The sequence below is a fragment of the Amphiura filiformis genome, chromosome 5, assembly GCF_039555335.1.
Source record: "Amphiura filiformis chromosome 5, Afil_fr2py, whole genome shotgun sequence".
NCBI lineage: Eukaryota > Metazoa > Echinodermata > Ophiuroidea > Amphilepidida > Amphiuridae > Amphiura > Amphiura filiformis.
This window is the reverse complement of record NC_092632.1, coordinates 3,240,945-3,265,595: the sequence shown is the minus strand read 5'-3', so window position 1 is coordinate 3,265,595 and position 24,651 is coordinate 3,240,945. Positions and strand designations below refer to the sequence as shown.

Sequence of the window (24,651 nt, the reverse complement as noted above, 5' to 3'; positions counted from 1 at the left end):
TGGTGTAAAACAACACCTTCAACGTACCTGTTCTACTTCAAAGTAAGTATATAAGATTATAGATGCATGACAGAGGCCAAAAAAAACAATACTGTTATTTTCTAAATGTACGTAGCTCACATGCCTAAAGCATGAAACTGTCTCAATATCCAACACATTTTGCATATCAAATCTACACACATATTCTAACAAATTTCACCTTCAACAAAATTCACCCATCTCTTTTTTGTTTTTGACATAACCCTTTTCACTTGTAAAATTGTCAATATCACAATGTTACTGGATTATCCAGGGGGGGGGTCTCTACATGGCTGTATCTTTTGCCTGTTATCTAACTAACCTATAGCTGTACAGTTACATTTTGGTATATCTGTCATAGAGGCTTACAAATTTGGGTTCTTGTTTTAGGATAGTACATAAAGTGCCTCGTCTTTTGTACAGTAAGTGATATCTGTCCATTAGTTGCATCCTCTAATATCATACCACTGAACCTTGAAAACTGATAAAAGATGGTGTACCCAAAATGCACCGGAGACAAATCCAATCAAAGCACTGGACTATTCCATATAAAACACATACACCCCCTGACATGACTGTAAACTTCCACACACAGGAATGGAATGGAAGTTAAGGTAACTCCATTTGAAATCTACACCCCCTGTGTGTAAGATTAAGGTCATGTCTTCCATAGGGGGTGTATGGATTTCAACTGGAATAGCCCACTGACAACTGAAGGGCTCAACAAATAAAGCATGATACAATATCCAAGGTTACAATTCTACATCTTTTTGTAGAAGCCCCGCAAAATGTAGCAGTTTCCATGTATTTTTAAAATACAATTTGCTATTTTTACCCCTCAAAATGATTGGGCACTTGATATCACTTACTCTTAAGCTGAATTTATACTCGATCGTCGAGCGATTACAATGCACCGCTTTTGGAAAGCAATGGGCAATTGTCAAATTTTGCGATGTATCGCCCATCGCTTTTACATTTGCATTTATTCTTATCACGGCGATAGCGATTGTAGACAACAATTAAAATATATTCTAAATGCCATAAAATAGACTTTTAGAACATACATTGCTGTCAATAATTATTGCTTTGAATTAATTCATTAACGAAAGTTAATAATTGAGAAAGGTAAATAAGAGATCCAGTTGGTTGTAAACTTGCAAAAGCGACATCGATTTTGCCTTAGCGATTTGTATCAATCGACAGGCTTGACACTCTGAAAACAGAAGTAAATACCATGCATGCGCGAGAATCGCTTTTCTGCAAAAGCGATTGAGTATAAATTCAGCTTTAGAAGCCAAATACAGAAAAAAATAGATAGAAAAGAGGCTCAAACAGTACTGACCCAACAAGAAAACTAACAATTGCAAAACAATACCCTAACATCTTTACAGATTTTTTGTCTTTTTTACATGTTTATGATTAACAAATACATTTCATACAAAAAGGTTGTCAGTCAGCATAATGTTGTGTAATGGCTACAGTCACTATTATAATCATGATACACTCAACTTAAAATGTTGTATACACTATCATTGTTTTAACACATATAATTGGCTTTGGAAGAACTTGCAATAGAGAGAATAGTACAGGGTGTCAGCAATATAGGGTTCTTAAAATAAATTCAACAATTTGTTTTTAATATACAAAATTTCTTTACAATACGTCTGCAACAGATTACTCCTATCACCACAACACAACAAGAAACTACATGGTTATATTACCACAGGTCCCAGGCTCAAATCTTGGCCAAGGATCACAAGTTTTCTTTATTTCCAGAACAAATAAAAGATTTCCCAATGCATTGATGGTCAGGGCTAATAAAGTTGGCTTTCTTGTATTATTATTATTATAATTATAATAACCAAGGCTACGTTTAACAGACTCTACCCAAATTAGCCCTCCTGTAGTTTGGAATTGACAAATATTTTTCACAATGCCCATTTTTCACAATGCCCATTTTTCAGTGCTATTGTATGGCTTGTGTAATTATTTAAGAAATAAAGGGTAATGCATGATCCTTTACACGAAAATAATGTGTCGAGGCAGTAAAAGCGTAAATAATGGGTGAGGCGCAGCCGAACCCATTATTTAAACGCTTTTACTGCCGAGGACACATTATTTTCGTAAAGGATAATGCTGCACCCTTTATTTCTATTCTATTACCACAAAATAGTGCGATTTAAAGAGAAAATATCACATTTTTGGCCCAAATATTTCAAGTTGTTTACCTCAAGGTGGAGAGCTTACGCGTATCCACATTCCAATAACACCACCTAACATTCCATTCTCCCCTATAAGCAGGTAGCCTATGCACATACAATAACACATCCCTGGCATTCCATTCTCCCCTACATAAGCAGGTGTGCTGTGCGCTTTGCTGTGCGCTGTGATGATAGAAGACCATAAAGGTCGTTGCCCTTGACACTTTATCGCTAATTAATGGTCTGTCACGTGACGCGTTTCAACAAATCACAGTGCGCGATTTTGAATAATGGGTCGTGGGGGTAATAGAATATGATATGTTGTGATGGTAACCAGCTTATGATACCATCCTGATAAGATATAGGCCTATATCTGGGCTCTACTTGCTTTGCTGCATGTGCTTGCACCTTATAAAGCATCACAAGTGATTATTCAATTTCCAAAACAAACAATGAAGCCAATTTTTATCAAGAAATCCAAGTAATGCTCTGCATATTAAAAATAAACATTGTTCTTCAAAATGCAATCATACCAGAGATCCATGGGTAAACCATTACTCCTGTTATAATAGGAACAACTCTCATATTTGGGGTCATTGGTCTAAAAATCAATATGTTTTACAAATCCAGAGCAAATATGTGGACCCTGTAGCTTGTATGGATATGTAGTTTCCTGATGTGATGTGTTGATGCTTTCCATCATATCAAAACAATACATTTTATATTCCTTACTGTACATTACATTCATTTTACAATACATTACTTATTCACCTGTTTCAGAGGAGACCATTTTATATATTGAAAGGCTGGGCCAATAGATTAATACCATAGAGATAGTACCCAGACAGGTGAAGTCCAACAGGCAATCGTTCCATGAAGTGGGACAGACACAATGTTAATCACTCTGCACCCGTTACTGTGTACACCGCATTTGCGATACATTGCTTTGTGATGCCGATATATCGATTACATTTGCCGACGCAACTCGTCGCATTTCCAAGTTAAAATGTATTTAACTTTATTGCAATATCGCAATGCAGTAGTTTGCAGTACGATACCGTGCGACAATGCACCGCTGTTCGTGCATCATTTGTTACACACAGCCAATAGAATGATCATCCCTCAAGTATGCAAGAATTCTCATTACATACACAGCACTTCGCCTGCTGGATGGGCTTTAAGGATGGGCCCCAAAAGAGAACATCTGCATTTCATACCTGGATGTCTGTAAAAAACATCAACATTTTACAAAATAATGTGCATTTTACGTTTAGTCCTTTCCATGCAAGGCTGCAGTAAGAGTGAAATTGGCCTTATTACTTATATATCCACACATTCTGATGTATATCCCTAAATCCTTTGCAATTGATGCCCACATCAGCACTGCACACACTGAACTACACCATAACCAGCAGTAATGATGTGCACATCAGCACTGCACACACTGAACTACACCGTAACCAGCAGTAGTGATGTGCACATCAGCACTGCACACACTGAACTACACCGTAACCAGCAGTAATGATGTGCACATCAGCACTGCACACACTGAACTACACCGTAACCAGCAGTAATGATGTGCACATCAGCACTGCACACACTGAACTACACCGTAACCAGCAGTAATGATGTGCACATCAGCACTGCACACACTGAACTACACCGTAACCAGCAGTAATGATGTGCACATCAGCACTGCACACACTGAACTACACCATAACCAGCAGTAATGATGTGCACATTGGATCCCATATATAGGGTTACATGACTTTCGAGATTTACCAAAATGGTCTGTTTGGTTGCCTTGCAGAGTACAAAAACAGAAATCGGGTATGAAATGCAGTGTTTAGTGTATGCATGTCTTTAATTAAAAGTATTCAAAGTCATGTCCCTCGGTGAAACAACTGTGCTCCTAGTCTGAAGATGAATTGAATATCAGCTGATTAACACATTGTACATCTGGTTCTGAAATTGAATGAAGAAGTGTATGTAAAATCACCAATATGTATTCATAACCTCCGCGTATCACGCAATATCAAATTGGTCGTTATATGATTTACGCACACCGCGGTGTACCGGCGCAGAGGTTATTGATATCCATCAATGACCTCCGCGTATGCTTACGCGGTACAATGACTTCCGCGTAGTGCGCAACTGTTGCGCAGGAACTCTACACGCGCACATGGCGTGATTGCGCAGTGCTGTAATTGGTAAGTCCGTTTTAGCCTGTTTGACTTTTTGAAGGGCGAAATATAAGTTTTGATAAAAATTGTTTATTTCAACAAATTTCTGAGAATAAAATCTTGAGATTTTGTTGAGTGATGAGTTAAAAGTGACGGTTATGAATTCGGTTAATAACTTTGCATCAGTTATATGTCGGGCATTGTGAAAAATCTAAACATTTTGCTTTGGACCGCGGAATATCCCTCGGTTCCAAAGGCAAAATGTTTTCACAATGCCCTCCAAATAACTAATACGCAGTTATTAACCTATAATCAAAACAATAAATACCATTGTCAAGTGTAATCATACTATTCCCTATTTACATAAGGCAAAGCTTCTTCATTGAATTTCAGAACATTCTTTATGGCAGTCCTGGCTGAACAATACTATTACTTAAAACATACAAATGCCATTTCAAAAGTCACTTGATTCATTGGTTAAATGAATAGCTGATGACTCAAAGTCCATACAATCCCTTCATGCTAATGGGCATCTCCTCATGTAGCATTATAACATTTCCTATTCCATATCCCAGGCAATATAGAAAATATAAAACACATTAAATCAAAGTATACAGGCTATAAATCATAGTTACACTTAAAGTTACAAACTTGGTTCTACACACATGTAGTATCATCTGTACTGCATTTAATCTAAAAAATGTTCATTCGACACAAGACACTTGTATGTGTAGAGTGAAACAAGCACTTCTAAAAAAATGTTCATTCGACACAAGACACTTGCATGTGTAGAGTGAAACAAGCACTTCTAAAAAAATGTTCATTCGACACACTACACTTGCATGTGTAGAGTGAAACAAGCACTTCTAAAAAAAGTTCATTCGATACATGACACTTGCATGTGTAGAGTGAAACAAGCACTTCTAAAAAAAGTTCATTCGACACAAGACACTTGCATGTGTATAATGAAACTAAACTTATTTCACTTCTTTTTAAAAACATGTTTGTTCTACACAATATACTTGCATGTGCAGAGTGAAACTGACTGTACTTTGCTACACTGCAAGTGTGGTAGTGACATAGTTGCATTAGTTGCATACTTTGCTGGTCGCAGTATCAAATCGACACACTAAAACCTAATCCCAGAGAGTGTATACACACACATACAAGGGAGGTTTGTTGGCATGCTTGTGGCGCAATGTGTTACATCACTACTTAACTGCAGGTAAAACAGAGTATAGCTACACTTCTAAAAAAAGTTCATTTGTCACAAGTCACTTGCAAGTGTATAATGAAACTGACTTCTTTAAAACTTTTTGTTTTACAAAAGTCACTTGCATGTGCGAAGTGAAAATGACTAGTTTCACTTCTTTAAAAAAAAAAGTTCTACACAAGTTATTTGCATGTGTATAGCGAAAATTGACTAGCAGATAGTAATGAAAACAAAAACAGAAAAAAAAACCTTTTAAAAATACTTGTGCTATGTGTGATCACAAAGTACAGTGGCAATCGTAGGTTGAAAATGATGAGAATTGGCAGAATTGATTCTAAACTTCTGGTAAAGTCTCAGGTTACATGTATGTTTCTGAATATTCTGCACACTGCAGTAAGAATTGTACCCAACTCAAGATTCAGATTAATTTTGCTTGCGTGAATCACACCCTATTCTCATAAAATATGATGAAAACAATTCTGTGAGTTGTAAAGGTACAGACTACTCCAACATTGATTAATGTGTATTTCCACTACGACAAACAAACACTGCATTATACACTCTCCACTGTCCACTGTCAGCACTGCAATTTTCTGCTGGACAAATCAGCTTTGTCCACAACTTTGTTCTTTATCCTAATAAATTCTTAAATAGGCATATGCACTGCAGCATTAGTGATGCCACAACAGAAAACATCAGTGTCCAATAGCAATGCACTTTACCAAAACTTATCCTACCATTAATAATGATCTCATTTGAATGAAACCCTGGCTGGTACTACCTTACTGATGATACTTATATGTGATGTGATCAAGCAAAATCAGTTGGAAGTCGGAATTACTGATTTTGAGATATAGTCAAACAAAGGAAATATTTCTTCTCTTTGCTATTGTTTTGGAAACCCTTCAACTGCTCTTAATCTTATCTTTGGAACAATTTGTCCAATTTCAATGATGTTTTCTGCAATATGTAGCTTTGCAAATGATTTCTACATCAAAGTAGACAAATGAAAATTGACTATGCCAGATTTCAGACTGATTTTGCTTGATCACACCACATATATGATGTATCCATATAATGGTGTTCAAAATGCTTATTGCTTTATTCAAATGATATGCAAATCAAGGCAACACTGGGCAATCAAATTTCAATAGGTTCATTGGGATAATACATTAGCTGCACACATGTAAATCATTGTGCCTGGTATTGTATAATGACCTACAGGATTGCAAACATGTCACTTTTGATGGGGTATTCGGATAGGATAAGATTTTTAGAAATGGAACAAATTTTGTAACTTAGGCTACATCTACAGTAGTATCTAAACTGTTAAACTACAATACTACCAATCAGTACACTGTCTGATTCATAACAAACAAAACAAGGATTGTACTCCCAATATTGCAACAAAGTCTTACATTTCATAATCATTACGGGCGGCTGTAGGGTAGCAAATTCATATACAGCACATACATGATTTCTTTTTGCCTATATTTTTATGGCTTTCTCTGTAGGCAATCACTTAAATCACCAATTTGGCCTATTAAAAACCTACAATAGAGGTAGTTCTGTTTGCCATATTGCTGACACTCTGCACCTAGCTCTTATACAGTACATACAACAATGATAAAATTGAATATACATACTAACTAATTTTGTTTGAGTTCATATAATTTATATAGGTTTGTACAAAAGAGTTGTGACATATTTCTTCCTGTAACGATGCGTAGCACTCAGCACCATAACACCATCCTGGCAGATAAAAAATCACAACAGGTTATAAATAAAGAGTTCAATCAATATTATGTTATGATCATAAAAATAAACTATTTCTCTGTGTCAATAAACTTTCCACTAACACCAAAATCTCTCATTTTGGTGGTAATGATACAGGGGTTGTCAACTGGACCCTGTTCCTCTAAGAAGAAAATAGAACTGCAGACAAAATGTCACAATCCTTGTAACTCACTAACTGGGATTCACTTTACATTAGCTACATAATTATATCCTACAGGTGCAATTAGAGGGGCACTTAAACAGGTTAAATAAGAAATTTCCACAGGATTTATTAGAGATGAAGCATAAATTTGGTTGAATACGGTACAAAATAATTGAACATTGAATCTTGGCACCTAATCCAACTAGTATTAATAATTATGGTATCTCTACAAATAAACTAGTGTTTATATCAGTATTTGGCATTCCACTCATTATGTGTGTATTCAAGTGTTTACTCTCTATCATATTATATCTAGATATGAATAGTATAAACTGCTTTTATTGCCAAGTTTTAGTTGTGTCACGGTTGCCAAAACCCGCAATTTGGTAGCCCTATTGGGCGATTTATGACCATTTCTTGCCGATAGAAACCAATTTAAGAAAAAACTGACTGACTTTTCAACATTGCTTCCATTGACTTCCAGTAGCTTTGTGTCTCATAAAACCAACTGTTAAAGGAAAATTTGGTGACTTTTTGATTATTTGACCAGTGATTTGGACTGAAATTGTTTGGCAACCCTAATTGCTATAAGCTTACCTTTATTGATAATGCATACAGATGGTTTAACATCACATGATTAGGTTCTGGTAGTAAAGCTGGCTCATACTGAAAAAGAAATTAAGAGCATTGTAAAATTTTAGTGTTTATGCACTATTTAAATCAACACTCAATAAAAGACATTTATTGATATTAATTTGTTTGGACATCATTTCAACATCATACAATTTGTAGCACACAAGCCAACAAGGCAAAAATATGCAGCTAGTTTGTGGCCTGAGAAAATTGAATACCGCATTGAAGATAACCTAAATTTCGCCCATTAAACTAGAAGAAACTACTACTTGTTTGTGTGTAGCTCACAGAGAAAGAAACAGTGAACCTCAAAATTGTTCTTCTATTTCACCAGGCAAATTTTTATTTGAAGTATGTTCCTATTTGTGATTTGAAATGGGATGATAATGTCCTGGGGGGGGTACTCATTTTGGTAGGGGTGTGCCGCTGAGAATTTGAAAGTGGACCCATAAATATACCAATTTTTCAAGAAATTTGGACCCATCAATATACCAAAAGTCAACATTTTCGGCCAAATTGGCTTAGTATTTACAAATTTCCCCAAAAATTTTGGGGAAAATTGGGCTATTTTCTGAAAAAATTGAGAAAATTTTGAAAAAAGGACCCATCCATATACCAAAATTGGCTTGGAAAAAGGGGTCATTGATATACCAAAAGACCGAAAATGCTACCCATGTTTGCGGCACGTCCCTGTATGGTCATTTGTACTGAGTACCCCCCCCTCCCAGATAATGTGTGCAAAGTGCTAACTGCAGACACCTTTATAACACTCAAGCTTTACGGTTACAAAACCTCAATTATTGGGGTATTGATTCAGGGAACAAATCTGAATTTCAATTTGTAACATCTGTAGATTAAATTCATACTTCTGCTCTCCCCTCCGTATATTAGAATTAAATAAATGAACCATGAGAGTACTCTGTCCTTCAGAGGGGATGTCAAGCCATCAGTCCCATGCACTGAAAGCCATCCCTGCAGCTCGCAGTAAGTTTTGAAAAGAGTAGGATGTTAACCCCAACTGTCCTAATCCAATCCAATGATGAAAGCTATTCACAACCAGGAAGTAAACTGATTCTGATATATCAACAGTCACTTTGCGCTTTGTAATGTGTGTCATTATATGATCATTTGAACTAGCCACATGTCTAGCATTTTTCCCTCAATGTGTCTTAACCAGCAAATTACCTCAAAATTGCAAGAAAAATTACATTGTATTTTCAATTTTCAAACAAAAGAAACATAATTGTTCAGAATCTGCTCCCTCTCTCTGCGGGAAATCCAATAGAGAGAAATGTTTGAATACAGAATGACTGGTGTAAACACTGATGGCCGATGCATGACATATAAACTATTTACAGATTGATTGCAATCATTTTGGCATGATAAGGGTGTTGATAACACAGAACTAGTAAAGTTCACATAAACATTGCAAGTTACTATCAGTCAAAACAAATTACAAATACATGTTTTGACAAAAACCTGTATTTGTGTGCCTAACAAATTCTTGATGAAAATAATACTTGACTTGTTAAATAAAAAAAATTGGGTTGAAGAGAATTATGTGTAACTTAGTGAATGAGGAGGAATAACACTGTATCAGTTAATGTATAAAATGAAAGAAATTACTTAATGCTTGTCAGAGAACAAAAGTGTTATAAAATAATTCCTTCAATAGGGATAGTCTGAATGGAAGGGAATTAATTAGTACAAGTGAGGAGGATCCCACTTACTACAGGATAAACAGAAATAAATGCTGAAAGCACTGCATATTATTTGAACACTATATGAAGATCAATGGGTCTATTATATTAATGATTAAAAGGATGCGAGTGTTTTTAAAACGCAATTAATGCTTTAGGCAGTATTTCATCCCTTTTCAAGACTCATCGTACATGTATCTCCTCGAGAGTAGACTCAAATGTAGAAGTACAAAGTCTGGTTGGTTGGAGACATTGACGGAATGCATGCTTGGTTTATGACATGAGTAAATATTTGGAGTGTTGTTGCGTGATTACAGCTTAACATGACCTTATAGATCAGAGGTCAGCAAGCATAAAATTGAGGCTCAAAGAATGAATATTTACAGGCCTGAGTTGAATACACGGAGACACAATATCACTCCTGTTTAATACATTACGGAAGGAAACCATTCAGTGAGCAGTGAGTTGAGTATTTTCTTGAAATTTTGCCATAAAATGCTGAGTAACTCACCTCAAGGCACTATGAATTTTATGAAAAATACAGCTAAATTTGCTTAAATTATGGCAATTGGTAATAATTATAATCGCTGGCAGAGATTAACTCATGTCTTGTCAATCAGACAATATATGCCGCACTGCGCAAGTCAGCAACCAATCACACAGCGTCTCTGCCATGACATCATATTGTGGCGATTAGTTCATTGTTAATTAATTCCCATGATAAGAGCCCATTATAGTATGAAAAGGATTGTATGAAAAGGAAGAGTTTATCAAATGGTATTGAGTACCTAATATTTCTAAAAAAATCTTTGCTCCAGAGGTTTAGATATTAGAAGCAGACATGTGTATAACAATGGCCCATAGAATACTACAGTATTTTGCTGTAAACCTTTGATGAGAGCATATTTCTCAACAAGGTGCTTCTGAAGTGTAGTATGTGTGCTTTATGCAATGTGCGCGATGTTAAATTCCACCACCATAAGTGTCCTATGCATTGTGAGTTGCGCCTTGTCAACATCGTAGAACTACACTCTCATCAAAGGTTTCCTGCAATTTTCTATACCATCACTGATAAGGCTACCACTTTGTTGTCATACCAGTTAAAAGAAACATTGCAGGCATAAAATTTTAATGTGTTGATGAGTAAAATATGAGCTTCTTCAGATACCCACAATTTTGAAGGAGTTAAAGTGGAAGATGAGGCTGTCAATCTGGTAACCAACCTATAAATTGTTAAAGTGACCCCCTTTCCCCTAATATTAGAGATTGTGATTTCCAAACGTAGCATCGAACGTACATGGAATCTATTCAAAATCCCGTCACAGGAGAGTGATTTCATGTACGTTCGATACGTACGTTTGGAAATCGCAATCCCTCTAATATCTGCAAAACTTTACCTGCAGGCCGATGTCTCCCCCTTTGCCCTAATATTATCTATAGCACCTTACCTGTGGACCAATGTCTTTATTAAGGATGACTTGAAGTAGATGTGGAGGTAAGATGGGAGGACCAGAATATTTCTCCTGGAATTCCCGACTAGGTACTTCTTGACTGTAATCCCCTGGCGGCGTGCCTATGTCATCTGAGAATGGAAGAGAGAGAATACATAATAAGTGAACAACCAATCTCACTTTAAAGTCAGTCAAAGCTTGCCTTCCACCATCTTGGCGGTGAACTCCACATTTCACTAACAAGTTTCAGTTAAAGGCCTATTCAGTGATTTCTCATCCGGACAATCATAAAAATTATCAAATTCATATTTTGGCACCTTTGTCATTGTCATAGATGTGTTAACATAGTTTGCTAGTGGTTCAGCCAAAAGCTGTTTATTTAAGACAAAATAAGGAATTTACATGAATGAAAGTTGCTAGTTTTGAGACATCCTGTCTGCTGAGTTGATGTTCTTTGGCTTGCTGCTCACCTGTACAAGCCAGTAGTATGTCCTTCCTGAATGGCCCATTGTGCCCCCATTCACACAAAGGACATACAGACACACTATTGCCTTGAACAGGTGTGTGTTAAAGTGAGTCAAAGAACACTACCGCAGCAGCCAGGACGTCTTGAAACTACCACTTTACGCTCATTTCCAGTAGCAGGTCACATTTATTGCTCACCTTTTTGTTTGCTATTGGACGAATCTAACGCTAATGCTTCAAAAACTTCAAAGTCAGACTTCTGTACCTTCACCATGTTGTTCACAGTGCCAAATTCGTTGCTTTGAATGGGCTGAAAATGTACGACAATATGGAAGTTATTTAAGCAATGTGACTGGTAAAATACAGGCAGGAAAACAAATTCCTGGATCCTATACAAGAGTAACCATCCGAAATGGCATACTAGCATATTTATCGTCATTCATTTGTCAAGTAACCAATTGATACAAATTGCTGAAAGCCTTCCATCCCAGCATACTATGCATCACAATTGTCTCAACAGCCCCAATTGTAATGCACCTGGACAACTTAATTTCTTCACATGTCTGAATAAAATTACCATCTAAGCCTTCCAGCGCAAGATTATGATGACTTCCAATACACTGTTTTTTGATTTTTATGTGTGTACAAAATTCAAAATTTTGTTTTTTGTTTCATTGTAAAATATGAGCCCTCAAAAGTGATGACTAACTCAAGGTCGCACTCCCACACAAACATCACTCAAGTCACCTTTAACTGCATACACATAATTATTTTTTCTATTTATTTCACAAATATTTTCTGAATTACTATTGACTTGAAATTTACCTGTTTAGTATCATGTACCCAAGATCCATCAACATGAAACTTGTACTGGTGTTCCCCTTCTGGGAGGTCCACTATTGCAGTAAAATCACCATGACTGTAAAAAAAAACAGGTGAAAATAACAACAAAACATAAACCGATTCTAGAATGAGATTTACCCGCCCAAGATCTGTAAAGCTGAATTTATATACTCGATCGCCGAGTGATTGCAATGCACCACTTTTAGAAAGCCATGGGCAATCGCCAAATTTTGCGATGCATTATTCGTTGCTTTTGCATTGTACTTATCACAGCGATAGCGGTTGCAGAAGACAATTAAAATATTCTAAATGTCACAAAATACATTTTTAGAACATCCATTGCTGTCAATAATTATTGCTTTGAATTAATTCATCACCGAAAGTTAATAATCGAGAAAGGTAAATTAATTAGCAAAATAAAAGATCTTGGTTGGAAATGATGCATTCACATGTCAAGCGACATCGCTCAGAAGTTGAGATTTCTTCAACTTGCAAAAGCAACCTAGTTTTTGCCCAGTTGATTTGAATCGATTGATCACCTCGACGTTCTGGAAATGTAAGTAAACATTGAGCAATTGTGAGAATCATTTTTCTGCAAAAGCGATCAAGTATACATTCAGCTTAACACACTATGAACCCAAATATTGAGACCTATTCCCCCAAAATGACAGTAAAGAAGCAAGGGAAGACACATATGTGACACGATCTTATCCAATCAGATCAAAGTCAGCAATAATCAAGTTGAGAAAAGTGATATAAGTTCATTACGATGTTCAATTTAATTTTCAAAATTTTGATCTGAGTGGATCAGATTGTGTCATATATAAGCTACTGATCATGCCAGAAAACAACAGAAAAGAAAAATTTCCTGATTGAAATATTGACTTTTAAGTACCAAGTATGACGGCGTAGTCCAGTGGTTTCTTTGACTCTGGTACACGAGCTCCCCAGTTCAATCCCCCATGGAGGTAAAATTCATATTCAAGTCGCTCTCTCCATACTGCATTGAATTGTGGGGCATATGCAGGTGAAGACAAAGGTCTCCAGCCAGTTCCAATCAGGGTAATGCCTGGCTGTACACCCTACTGTGACTTCTGGTCATAATGGGAGAGCACTGTTTCAACACTGAACAGTACTGCACATGGAAAACGTAATCTTGATACTCTCTTGAATGCATGCATCAGTGACTTTGATTAATTACACCACTTTATAGTCATGAAATATATTACTGCAATAATAAACTTTCTTTTCATTTCTTTCCATTAGTAATTTCCTTCATTGGTCTAAGTCGTGTTCACATTTTAAGTTACACCTGGCGTAAACTTACGCTAACATTGATAAAAATTCCACAACTCCTACCGCATGTCCACACCTAGCCTACTCCATCTACTAGATACTTGATATGGCCTGCATGCAAAGACCCAGCGTGTGAACCGTACAAGCGTGTGTAGGTACACTGTTCAACACCCCGACCCCACCCACTTGGTTTTGAATGGATATTTTGATCATAAACCTCCCTCAACTTCCCTCCCTCAATGTAAAATCAGAATCTCTTTCCCAGGAAATTTTTTTTTCGAGCCCTGTGTCTTCTATAGATAGTGTAAGGATTTCAACTGAAAGAGTCCAAAATGTGTGCACTTTGACAGTAATACTGCGGTGGCGAGGTGAATATAGTGCTACTCATGAGTGTGTAGAAAAAGATGAATACAAGTATCAGCAAACTAAGGAGGTTGGATGCTGGCAAGGCTGTGCCAAAATACTTCAACAGCCAGAGCTATAATGTTTTGCACATAGGACTCGCACCTACATGTACACTAGAATGTCATGCTTATTACTACAATTACAGTGTTTAAATAAATAACTTCCTGGAAACTCAAATTAATTAAACTTGAAAAGCTCACTGAAATAGCCCTATATATTAAAATTTACACATTGTGCATATTAATTTCAGCTCTCCAAAAATGCTTATACATGACACTCAATGAAGAAGAAATAGAAAGGGAATTATAGAGATGAAATTAAACAGGCACAAGTGCAAAAAAATCACATCATTCCATAAACCATTTAAAAACAACACAGGGACTTTGCAGCTTCAAAAGCGCACACCCTAGACATTCAACATATGACCATCGCAACCAGGATCAGCTCCACAAGTTTTGTACGGATTACAACAAGACAATTAGCAGTAAGTTCCTTGTCCAGGGGAATTTCAAGCTAACTCAATTTTTCACAAGAGCATACAGCAACTATACCACCACCAGGGTTCGAACCCACAACGCTCTCACACCACAGTCAAACGCCTTATCGATTGAGCTAACTTGACTGCTAAGTATACACTGCAAATTGCATGACAAACTTACCTCTTATTCATAGGAATCTTAGACCTCCAGTTGTTAAATGAACCTGACACATATACATTCCTGCCTCCACCCTCCCACCTGAATACAACAGGAAGCATGTTGGATTCCAGACCCATTGTTTGATCAAAGCCCATTGTTGTCGCTCGAATCCTTTGGTTTTGTTTCTGTTGCTCTAACAGTTCCTGAAACAAACAAAAAAAATTCAAAACTTGTAAATTCATTGCATTTATATGAAAAGGATAAAACTTACAGCTACACAAATGCACGGTTTATGACCTCATTGTTTGAGTCTGTCTTATCTGCCATTTCTGATGATGTTTCTGTCATTAATTTGCAGGTGTTAATTTCAGTACGTTAAGTCCATGACACTACTACTACTAAGCTAGCAAACATCACTAGCAACACAACGCATCACTACTAGCCACTGTGCCTACAATTTCCAACCTGGAAATTGCTTTTCTCAGGAAACTCTGTTTGAGCTCAGAAAGGGAAATCAGCTCTGAAACTGTCTTTCAACAAAACTGAGGAACTCCCAATAATGTCTCTGACTCATCTCCCTTGAGCAAATGTCAGTTGACCATAAATACCTTACCTGTTACATGGTGCCTCAAGATGAGGCTATTATAACATTCAAGAGTCAAGTTTAGATAAAAGTGGTACATTGAATTATTGCCTTGGGCTGAATATTGTTTCAACTTATAAGTCCTATAACACTGCAAGTATGCTATGAAATTATTGACCTGTCCAATTGCCAGGGCTATTCAAACTGAAATTCATACATACACCCACTATAAAAGACATGACTTTCATCTCCTGCTACACAGGGGATATAGATTTCAAATGGGGTTACCCCCTCCCTTATAAAGGTCATGTCTTCCATAGGGGTGTATGGATATCAACTGGAATGGCACATTTTCATTCAAAGATTCAGTAAAGATGATGCATGCAACGTAACAAAATGTGACCCATGGTTTGAAAAAAGTACCTGGAAATTGTATAATTTTATCCTCATTTGACTACCTACCTTCATTATACCAGCCTGCAAGTCCATGCTATCATCCAGTGACCCATGCTGTAATATCCGTGACTTTCCTGGCTTAAAATCAAAACTATTGGGTGGTATTTCTTTGGTAGGCGAGAGAGCCCCAGAGTCCCTACTTTCACGCTTTCCTCCTGTATTTCCCATGGTGTCTATTTAGAAAATTGTTATTGGCAAATTACTTGCACAAAGCCACAAATCAAAATGGTTTGGTTCACGTCAACTTGCTTTCAGATTTGTTGCCTTATAGTGAAGACTATTTATTGATGACAGGAATGGAAGCACCTCACAGTGTAATATCTTCCCCAATTTTTGTGGAGTAGCCAATATGTACCTACAGAAGTTTAAAAAGAAAGAGAGAGAGAACTACATTAAAACATGTGTGGGAATTTGTTGAATGTAAGCTGATTTTCACATCATTATTTATAAACTGTAGCAAGACTTCACATGAAATTGAAGAAAGACTGTCAACTCAGACTCTGGGATCAGTGTTACATTTTAGGGTCAGGATTAAGAGAGGTGTCATTTTAGCAGCAGCAGAATTAGGACTCTGAAAACAGTTTTAAAAGGTAAGATGAAACTTATCAATCAATGTATAAGTATTAGGGTGGGCCAAAAAACACTTTTTTTCTCGGATCGACTTGGAACTCTCGGAGAATTTTACTGGGGTACATACTAGTATTGTGCTGAAATATCAGTAATATCAGAGCATGTTTCGCCCAGGCAGTAGATTTTCACAAAATCCCTACTTTTTTGCTATTTCTTACTGTATAACTTTATATAGAGAAATCAGTAGAAACAATCTGGGAAAAGTAGGCATTCAGATGCCATCCTAACCAATATTAAACACTTTGGGTAGTTTGTTTGGACCCTCTAGAACATCACCAAATAGCAAGCCGTCTCCAATTGGTTACAATTATTTTTGCTAAAGACACGCATGTAAGTCAAATATTAATGATATTTGAGTTGCTATATTAAGGGGTAGGGGTAGCATTATGGAGAATTTCCCCAGTTCTACTCAGTCAAATTTCCCAAATGCGGTATTGTTGCACATATATGAGCTGCAGCATTGCCAAAAACAAATGCTATATCATTTTCGGTTATCCATGTTTTGACCAGAGGTCAAAAGGTCACATAGCCTTGAAAATTACTACAAATCAGGCGTCACATGACCCTTTAACCCCTGGTCATGTCAGAGCTGCTCTAAATTCATATCTCATGTATTGTTTGTACTTTTGCAGTTCATAGCTACCCAACAAGACCAAGATTGTGAAATTTGACTCAGTAGAACTGGGGAAATGCTCCATAATGCTACCCCTACCCCTTAATTTAGCAACTCAAATATCATCAATATTTAACTAAATACAGGTCTCTAGCAAAAAATAATGGTAACCAATTGGAGACTGCTTGCTATTTGGTGATGTTCTGGAGGGTCTAAACAAACTACCAAAATTGTTTAATATTGGCTATGAAGTAATCTCAATGCCTACTTTTCCCAGGTTGTTTCTACTGATTTCTCTATATAGAGTTATACAGTAAGAAATGGTGAATAAATAGGGACTTTGTGAAAATCTACTGCCTGGGCGACACGTGCTCCGATCTTACTGATATTTTAGCACAATAGTAATATGTACCCTAGTAAAATTCTCCGAGAGTTCCAAGTCGATCCGAGAAAAAAGGTGTTTTTTGGCCCACCCTAATAAGTATTATCTTTCTTATTATGTAATGTTCAATAAAATTGTCAATTTCACAAAAAATTCCCTCAAAAAACTAACCGGCACTAAAAATTCTCTAGCTACAACCCTGCCTGTAAACTGCAAGAACATGCATTCCTCTCTTTAAATTAGGTGGTTCAAACATTGCATTCAATGTGGCCCTCTTGTTCATAATCACTTTAAACTGCAGTAAAGCCTGTAAACACCTGTAAGAACATGCATTCCTCAACGTTTCTAATAATCTTCCCATTCACAAATTTCTAATGTAAGTCAAGCATCCAGCATCATTTATGAATACTTTAAATGAAAACAAATAAAATTTCAATGTTAACTGTCATGTTTGCTTTTGAAGTATTTCAGAGTCTTAGTTTAGAAGCAACGTGGCCTACGATACCATCACAGCATCTTCATTAATTGTTATAAAGGTTGGTTTGTAAAGCGCATTGAGAAGCACTTCCATTTGTAACATACAAGTGGATTATTAACTGTTGATAAAAAGCCAAACTCTTTGCACCTTCCTTCATCCAAATAGCCTGGAATAAACTCCCTTGGCAGTTCCATATTAAGTCTAAGTCTATATTGTGAATATTTAAAAGTCATCTTAACACACACTGTATAATGACGTAGTTCAGGGAGCACATAAACCCAATTATACGATCTATTGGGATTTTAATAAGTGGCAAATCAGGATAAGTCTCTGCCTCAGTCAGGAATCTCCACTCTGTGTACATAGTATCACATATAGCTAGCTACCACTTATTACAAGCAAATGAATGAATGAGGTCAAAATGGAAAAAAGGTAAACAATGCATTTGCTACATGAAGTACGGTAATGGAGTGATTTGATTGGTTTTTGATTTTTTTATACATTGACATCAATACCAGCATGTGAGCCCGTGACTAACACAACTTGCATATAGGGCTGTGTGTGATTGGTACATTTTGTAGCTTCTACACTTTGTAATATCAATGAAATGAGGTTACACAGGCAAAAAGGTAAACAATCCGTCTGCTCTAGATGAAAATATGTTAAATTGTGTATGCTAAAAAATTATATGATTTTGGTTTTATAATGTGACATGATCTGATCCATGGAGGCCAATGGTGGCAAATTTGATATTGAGATTTAGATGATCTATGGATAAAGGTGATATGGAGTAAAAAACAATCAAATACATAAAAAATAGACATCACAAACCTTTAGAACCAAGTATGCTAGACCTTCAGAGTTTTCAGTCTATGATAGCCTAATGTTTGTAGAAGGTAATAATAATAGCAACTCAATTTTCAAAAATGCCTCCTTTCCCCTCTGTGGGCCAGATCATTTTACAAATATGCTAATAAATTAAATTTGATTTTAATTTAAACCTGTAAAAAGTCCTGGCAGGGGTATACTTGGTCTGGTGTAACCAGCCTGCTGAACCTACTCCATAATATTGCTTCAAGACTGGGCAATTGACAAAGCCTTTTAAAGTCGCGGTGATAAAGACGCTAAACCAGCTAGCAAGGACACTACAGTTTTTTGGGATGTTTCAGAGAAATTAAAGAGGATTTACCGCGATCACTGCATCTCGACACACTTTAAGCTAGCCAATACCTGCGGCAGTCCCTAGTGCAGCAAAAGGACAAACAGCCTTCCTGCATTGATGGCGTAGTTTACGATGTCAAGTGCACTGAATCACAGGAGTGCCAAGAACTTGACATTGGCGAAACAGGTCAACCCCTGCAGAGTCTCATGTCCCAACATAGACGCGACAGTTCAAGAGTCAGGCAATGATTCAGCAGCAATCACAGTTTTGACATAGACGACGTTGTCATCTTGGATTGTGAACCCTGTTGGTTTGATCAGGGAGTCAAAGAAGCAGTGTGGGGACGACCGTCCCTCAACAGGAGCGGGGCATTAGAGTAAATCTGTCACATGGTTGGGATCAGGTCATCAAGCAACATCCTCATTGATTGACTCAGAATTTGGGCCCTTCATGCATTGCTTAATATTTTGGCACTAATCTTCCTTTAAGTGTTCGATCATGCAAGACTCGGGAAACTACAGTTTTATCTTGACAGTTCCTCATTTGCTCACCCTATTCCTTTTTAAAGGAATTTTTATTTCTGGTTGACATGATTCAATTTAATATAATTTGAACTTTTCCCAGATGACTGAAAGTATACAGTGTTTAATACTGCTCCATAATACACATGGGAATAAGCTCACTCATTGATAGGTGTCCAGGTTGGAGGAGAAACAGATCTAGAACACGCAATGTTATAACATAGTTGCATAATGCATTTTGCTGGTTGCAGAGTCAAAACGAGCACTGAATAACACCCAGCATACATACATACACTCATACTCAAAATTATAGAACCCATACTCAAAATTATAGAACACACAATGTTTAATCTGACAACATAGTCCTATATTTCTGGCAGCTTTGCAGAAAGAAAAAAAATAACATTAAAGTTTCATAAGGATATTTTTCTCAAAACTTTTGATACCCTATTTCCTTCTTGGTACTAATGTGTACAACAAATGATACTCTTCCTAGTGTCAAATAGTTGTATTAGTTGTTACCATTTTCTGCTAGTCCTGCAGTACACTACCTCACACAAATTCCCACGGCCTATCTCAAATTTAATGAACCAAGATGCATTTATCAAATCTGAGTCTATGACCAACTTTATCAATTTTGATGGCAGAAGCAGCAAATATAATACTACTGTACAATGAAAAACACAAGTTAAATTATAAAATTGCATTGCAATAAAATTCTGTAATTCTAAACACATAAATTAGAATTGAAAATATACATAATTTATCAATGTTTTCCTTGGAACCCATGTCTAGATATAGGCTGGCTAATAATATAACATGAATCCTCAATTTATTTGTAGTAATTCACTCTAGGAAGTTTCACGTACATACTCCGCATGTACATGCGTGGGTGGATGCGCCCACATACTGCCACACTGTCACATTCATTGACTTATTTTTGTGCAAATTGGCTTAACTGTAAAAATTCACTGTAATGTTGTAATTTTTGTGGGGTTTATTTTGGCAAATTTTGAGAAATAACATGGAAATGTGAACAAAAAGATATACACAATATATTAACTGAGAGTTATATTTTACTTGTCAAGATATATGAAAATAGCAACTTGCACAATTTCCCAGAACTTCTGTACATGAAAATCATGGCTTATCAATTATCATGTTATCAGTGCATATAAAATGTTTCCATCATGCAAATGCTATAGCTCCTCAAAGTACAAACTAATAATATTGACAATAATGTAGCCACAATAGACCTTGTCAATCCTATCAAACCAAGCCATTGCTCAATTCCATACAATTTAGTGAAGACAAATTTTATGCCAATAATTTCATGCACATAATTTTGAAATTGACAAGCTACAATAGAATTCTAATTTTAAAACATAGGCCAATGGACTAAGAAAATTTCACGAGCTTTAAATTTGTGATTTGTTTAGAACTGAGAAAGCAAAAAAAAAATTATAAACCAAAATTACTATTTTATGGTAAACCTCAATCCATCAGTGATAAATGGACAGTTAATGAGGCTGGTATCAAATAAATGGTAGAGTAATGACAGCTGAAATCATTTCAACTTCAAGCTTGACTTGCACAAAATATGACCTACAATTTATGCTTAAGTAGTAAGATGTTTTCATTCCTCACAGAAAACAATAAAAGGATTTGTATTCCTCTTCAACAAACATCATATTTTGATTTATTTTTCATTCATAAAAAGAAATCCACATGTTTTACTGTGTATTCCTGTTGATTACCCAATGTAGGGGTAGAAAGGGAATCTCTGCGAGAATGGACTTCTAGGCCTGCAATTCTTATTTGTTTTGTTTTGTTTGTTTATTAATTGTTTATTAAAATTTTATCTTACCTATCTACCAAGTTTTTTGTTTGAATAACTTAATAATAATAATGTAGTTGTTTACCGGGTACTTGTTTTAACAAAACCTTTAAGATTATTAAAGACAACCAGTTCCTCTAGAGCATTAATTATCATACTGGATTTAGTGGTAAACCCAACCAAAATCCTGAAACTCATTGATTTATATTTTAAGAAAGCCAAAATAGTTCCAAATTATTCAATCGTTGTGTTTGTAAATACCGGTAAAATTTCACACATGTCAAAAGTTCATTGACACAGCTTGTTTACAAACCTAGAAGTTCGTGGTTGCTTTGTTGCTCCTTTAGACCATGTTCCGATCAACCAAATTTTCTGGGCTGGAAGCCACCAAGACTATGAATATTAATGAGTTTAAAGAGGTTCGCCAATCGGAAATCCTCTTATATTTTTCCTCATAATTTATTGACTCCACAGTTAAGAAAAAAGCATGCTGATTGGTTGTATATTCTGAACAAGTTGTGACCTCGTCCGGGGACCTCGTGTTTAGTATGCTAGCTGGGCCAGTATAGGGATCTGTCATCTCTGACAGCTAAAAGATGGCTTTTAACTGCTTTTGGGGTGTAGGAAGAAGATACTTTCCTTTCACTTTTCATGAATGAAGGAGAAAGCACAAAATCCCAAACTTGGCAAAACTACCCTAAGTACGTAAGAGCTCCAAAACATACCCTTTTACACCAATTTTACATGAATTTGATACCCTATTCACGTTACCTGAGACCATAATACCTAAAAATGGTCTCAGACGTTACGCACGTAACGTACACTAGTCTGAAAAAATACCCTTTTTACGTGAATTTACGGACGCGCCTGATACCCCCCTTCACCATTACAGTGGCCCCCCGGGGCATCCAACACATCGCGACATCAACAAGTCTGCAAGTTTCAACACAACATACACTCCCAGATTTGACTGGATCATAGTGATTTTAATTTCAAAATCAAGTTTTAAATTAAAATAAGAATAGCTTTTAAAACAAATAGCCTAGCTAGATATTGGGGTTTCCTGGTAATAAATAAATTTTGTCTTTTTGATACTGCAAAAGGACATGTATGGTACATTGGATATGAGTACACAAATTAAAAGCCATTAATAAGGCTGGTAAAAGGATATGCAAAGGATGCATCCACAAGTCATGCAGTACGGTAATGGAAGTGGCATTTTTTTTTAGTGACGGTTGATCCATTACTAGTTAATAATGTAATTTTTTTATCTATACTAGTGCACCTGCAGCTGTGAGAGCCCTGATGCTGTGAGAGCACTGGCATGACAGCGATACTGTTTGACTCCAGATGACCTTTGACCTCGGATGACCTCAGTGTAAAATTTTTCATGCTCCCCTCATACAAAGGATTCCACCTATCAAGTTTAAGCCCAATAGGGCAAAGTTTAAATTTAGCCCCCACATGACCTTTGACCTCAATTTTGTTTTGCACATATATTCCCCACGTATCAAGGATTCCACCCACCAAGTTTGAGCCCGATAGGACAAAGTTTAAAATCCATGACCTTTGACCTCGGATGACCTCTATATAATGTTTTTCATGCTCCCCTCATACAAAGGATTCCACCCACCAAGTTTGAGCCCGATCGGACGAAGTTTGAAATTTGACCCCCTCCGTAATGACCTTTGACCTCGGTTGACCTCAATTTTATTTCGGGCATATATTCCCCTCGTATCAAGGATTCCATCCACCAAGTTTGGGCCCGATCGGACGAAGTTTGAAATCCATGACCTTTGACCTTGACCTCCGATGACCTTTCAAACCACCCCATAAACGTGGAATACCCGAGACCTATCTATATCCGAAATATTGGATTGATGCGTCGAAGCGCGGCGAAACGCATTGCCGGACAGACAGACAGAGCTCATTATTTTATTAGTAACTAGTGCACCTGCAGCTGTGAGAGCCCTGATGCTGTGAGAGCACTGGCGCTATCAAGTTTAAATTTAGCTCCTACATGACCTTTGACCTCGGTTGACCTCAATTTTGTTTTGCGCATATATTCCCCTCGTATCAAGGATTCCACCCACTAAGTTTGAGCCCGATAGGACAAAGTTTGAAATCCATGACCTTTGACCTTTGACCTCGGATGACCTCCATATAATGTTTTTCATGCTCCCTTCAGACGAAGGTTTCGACCCACCAAGTTTGAAATTTGACCCCTCCGTAATGACCTTTGACCTCGGTTGACCTCGATTTTATTTTGGGCATATATTCCCCTCGTATCAAGGACCCCACCTACCAAGTTTGGGCCCGATCGGACAAAGTTTGAAATTTTGACCTTTGACCTCCGATGACCTTTGAACCCACCCGGTCAACATGCTTTTCCGTTACCTATCCATATCCGAAATATCGCATCGATGCGTCGAAGCGCGGCGGAACGCATAGCCGGACAGACAGATAGAGACCGCTTATTATTTTATTAGTATAGAAGACTTTTTGCACATAATGAAGCGCATCCCCATATAAATTTAACATAAAAATAGGGATAGCGGTCCCAAATAGGTTGTCCAAAGGTATGGGTAGAGAACACCCATCGCTCATCGCAAGGCATGCAATGTTTTGTGCATTTTTTTATCTTCATGTATTTTTATTATCAAAACAAAGAAATCACATAGAAATCACAAGAAATCACATGGAAAAAGCAACAAAAAAAAAGCAGCATACAACTAGATGGACCGCGGTTCTCGGATGTCGCGGTTTTCGACGCAAAGCGTCGACCGTGATGCCTCCACCAAAGGGAGTGATGTGGCACATACTCACAAGTTGATACAAAGCTGGGTGACCCTGGATGACCCCAAAATGACCTTCCAAATATTCGGCTCTAAATGTTGACTGTACCCACCAAGTTTCATGTACGTATGACCGTTTTACTAATTTGACCTCAGATGACCCTGGGTGACCCCAAAATGACCTCCCAAAATTTGGCTCTAAATGTGAC

General features: G+C 36.9%; 1 protein-coding gene across 1 annotated transcript in view; it reads right to left on the bottom strand.

Moving 5' to 3' along the window:
* Positions 1-2,147: 2,147 nt before the first annotated feature.
* LOC140152484 (5'-AMP-activated protein kinase subunit beta-2-like) overlaps positions 2,148-24,651 on the bottom strand; it is a 36,759-nt gene continuing 14,255 nt past the window's right edge. Inside the window, exons 2-8 of the mRNA XM_072174814.1 lie at positions 16,031-16,379; positions 15,007-15,188; positions 12,629-12,722; positions 12,002-12,113; positions 11,336-11,469; positions 8,152-8,220; positions 2,148-7,367 (exon numbers count right to left, since the gene is read on the bottom strand). Coding sequence (XP_072030915.1) covers positions 7,290-7,367; positions 8,152-8,220; positions 11,336-11,469; positions 12,002-12,113; positions 12,629-12,722; positions 15,007-15,188; positions 16,031-16,192 — 831 coding nt within the window. The 5' untranslated portion in view covers positions 16,193-16,379 and the 3' untranslated portion in view covers positions 2,148-7,289. The remainder of the gene's footprint in view (positions 7,368-8,151; positions 8,221-11,335; positions 11,470-12,001; positions 12,114-12,628; positions 12,723-15,006; positions 15,189-16,030; positions 16,380-24,651) is intronic.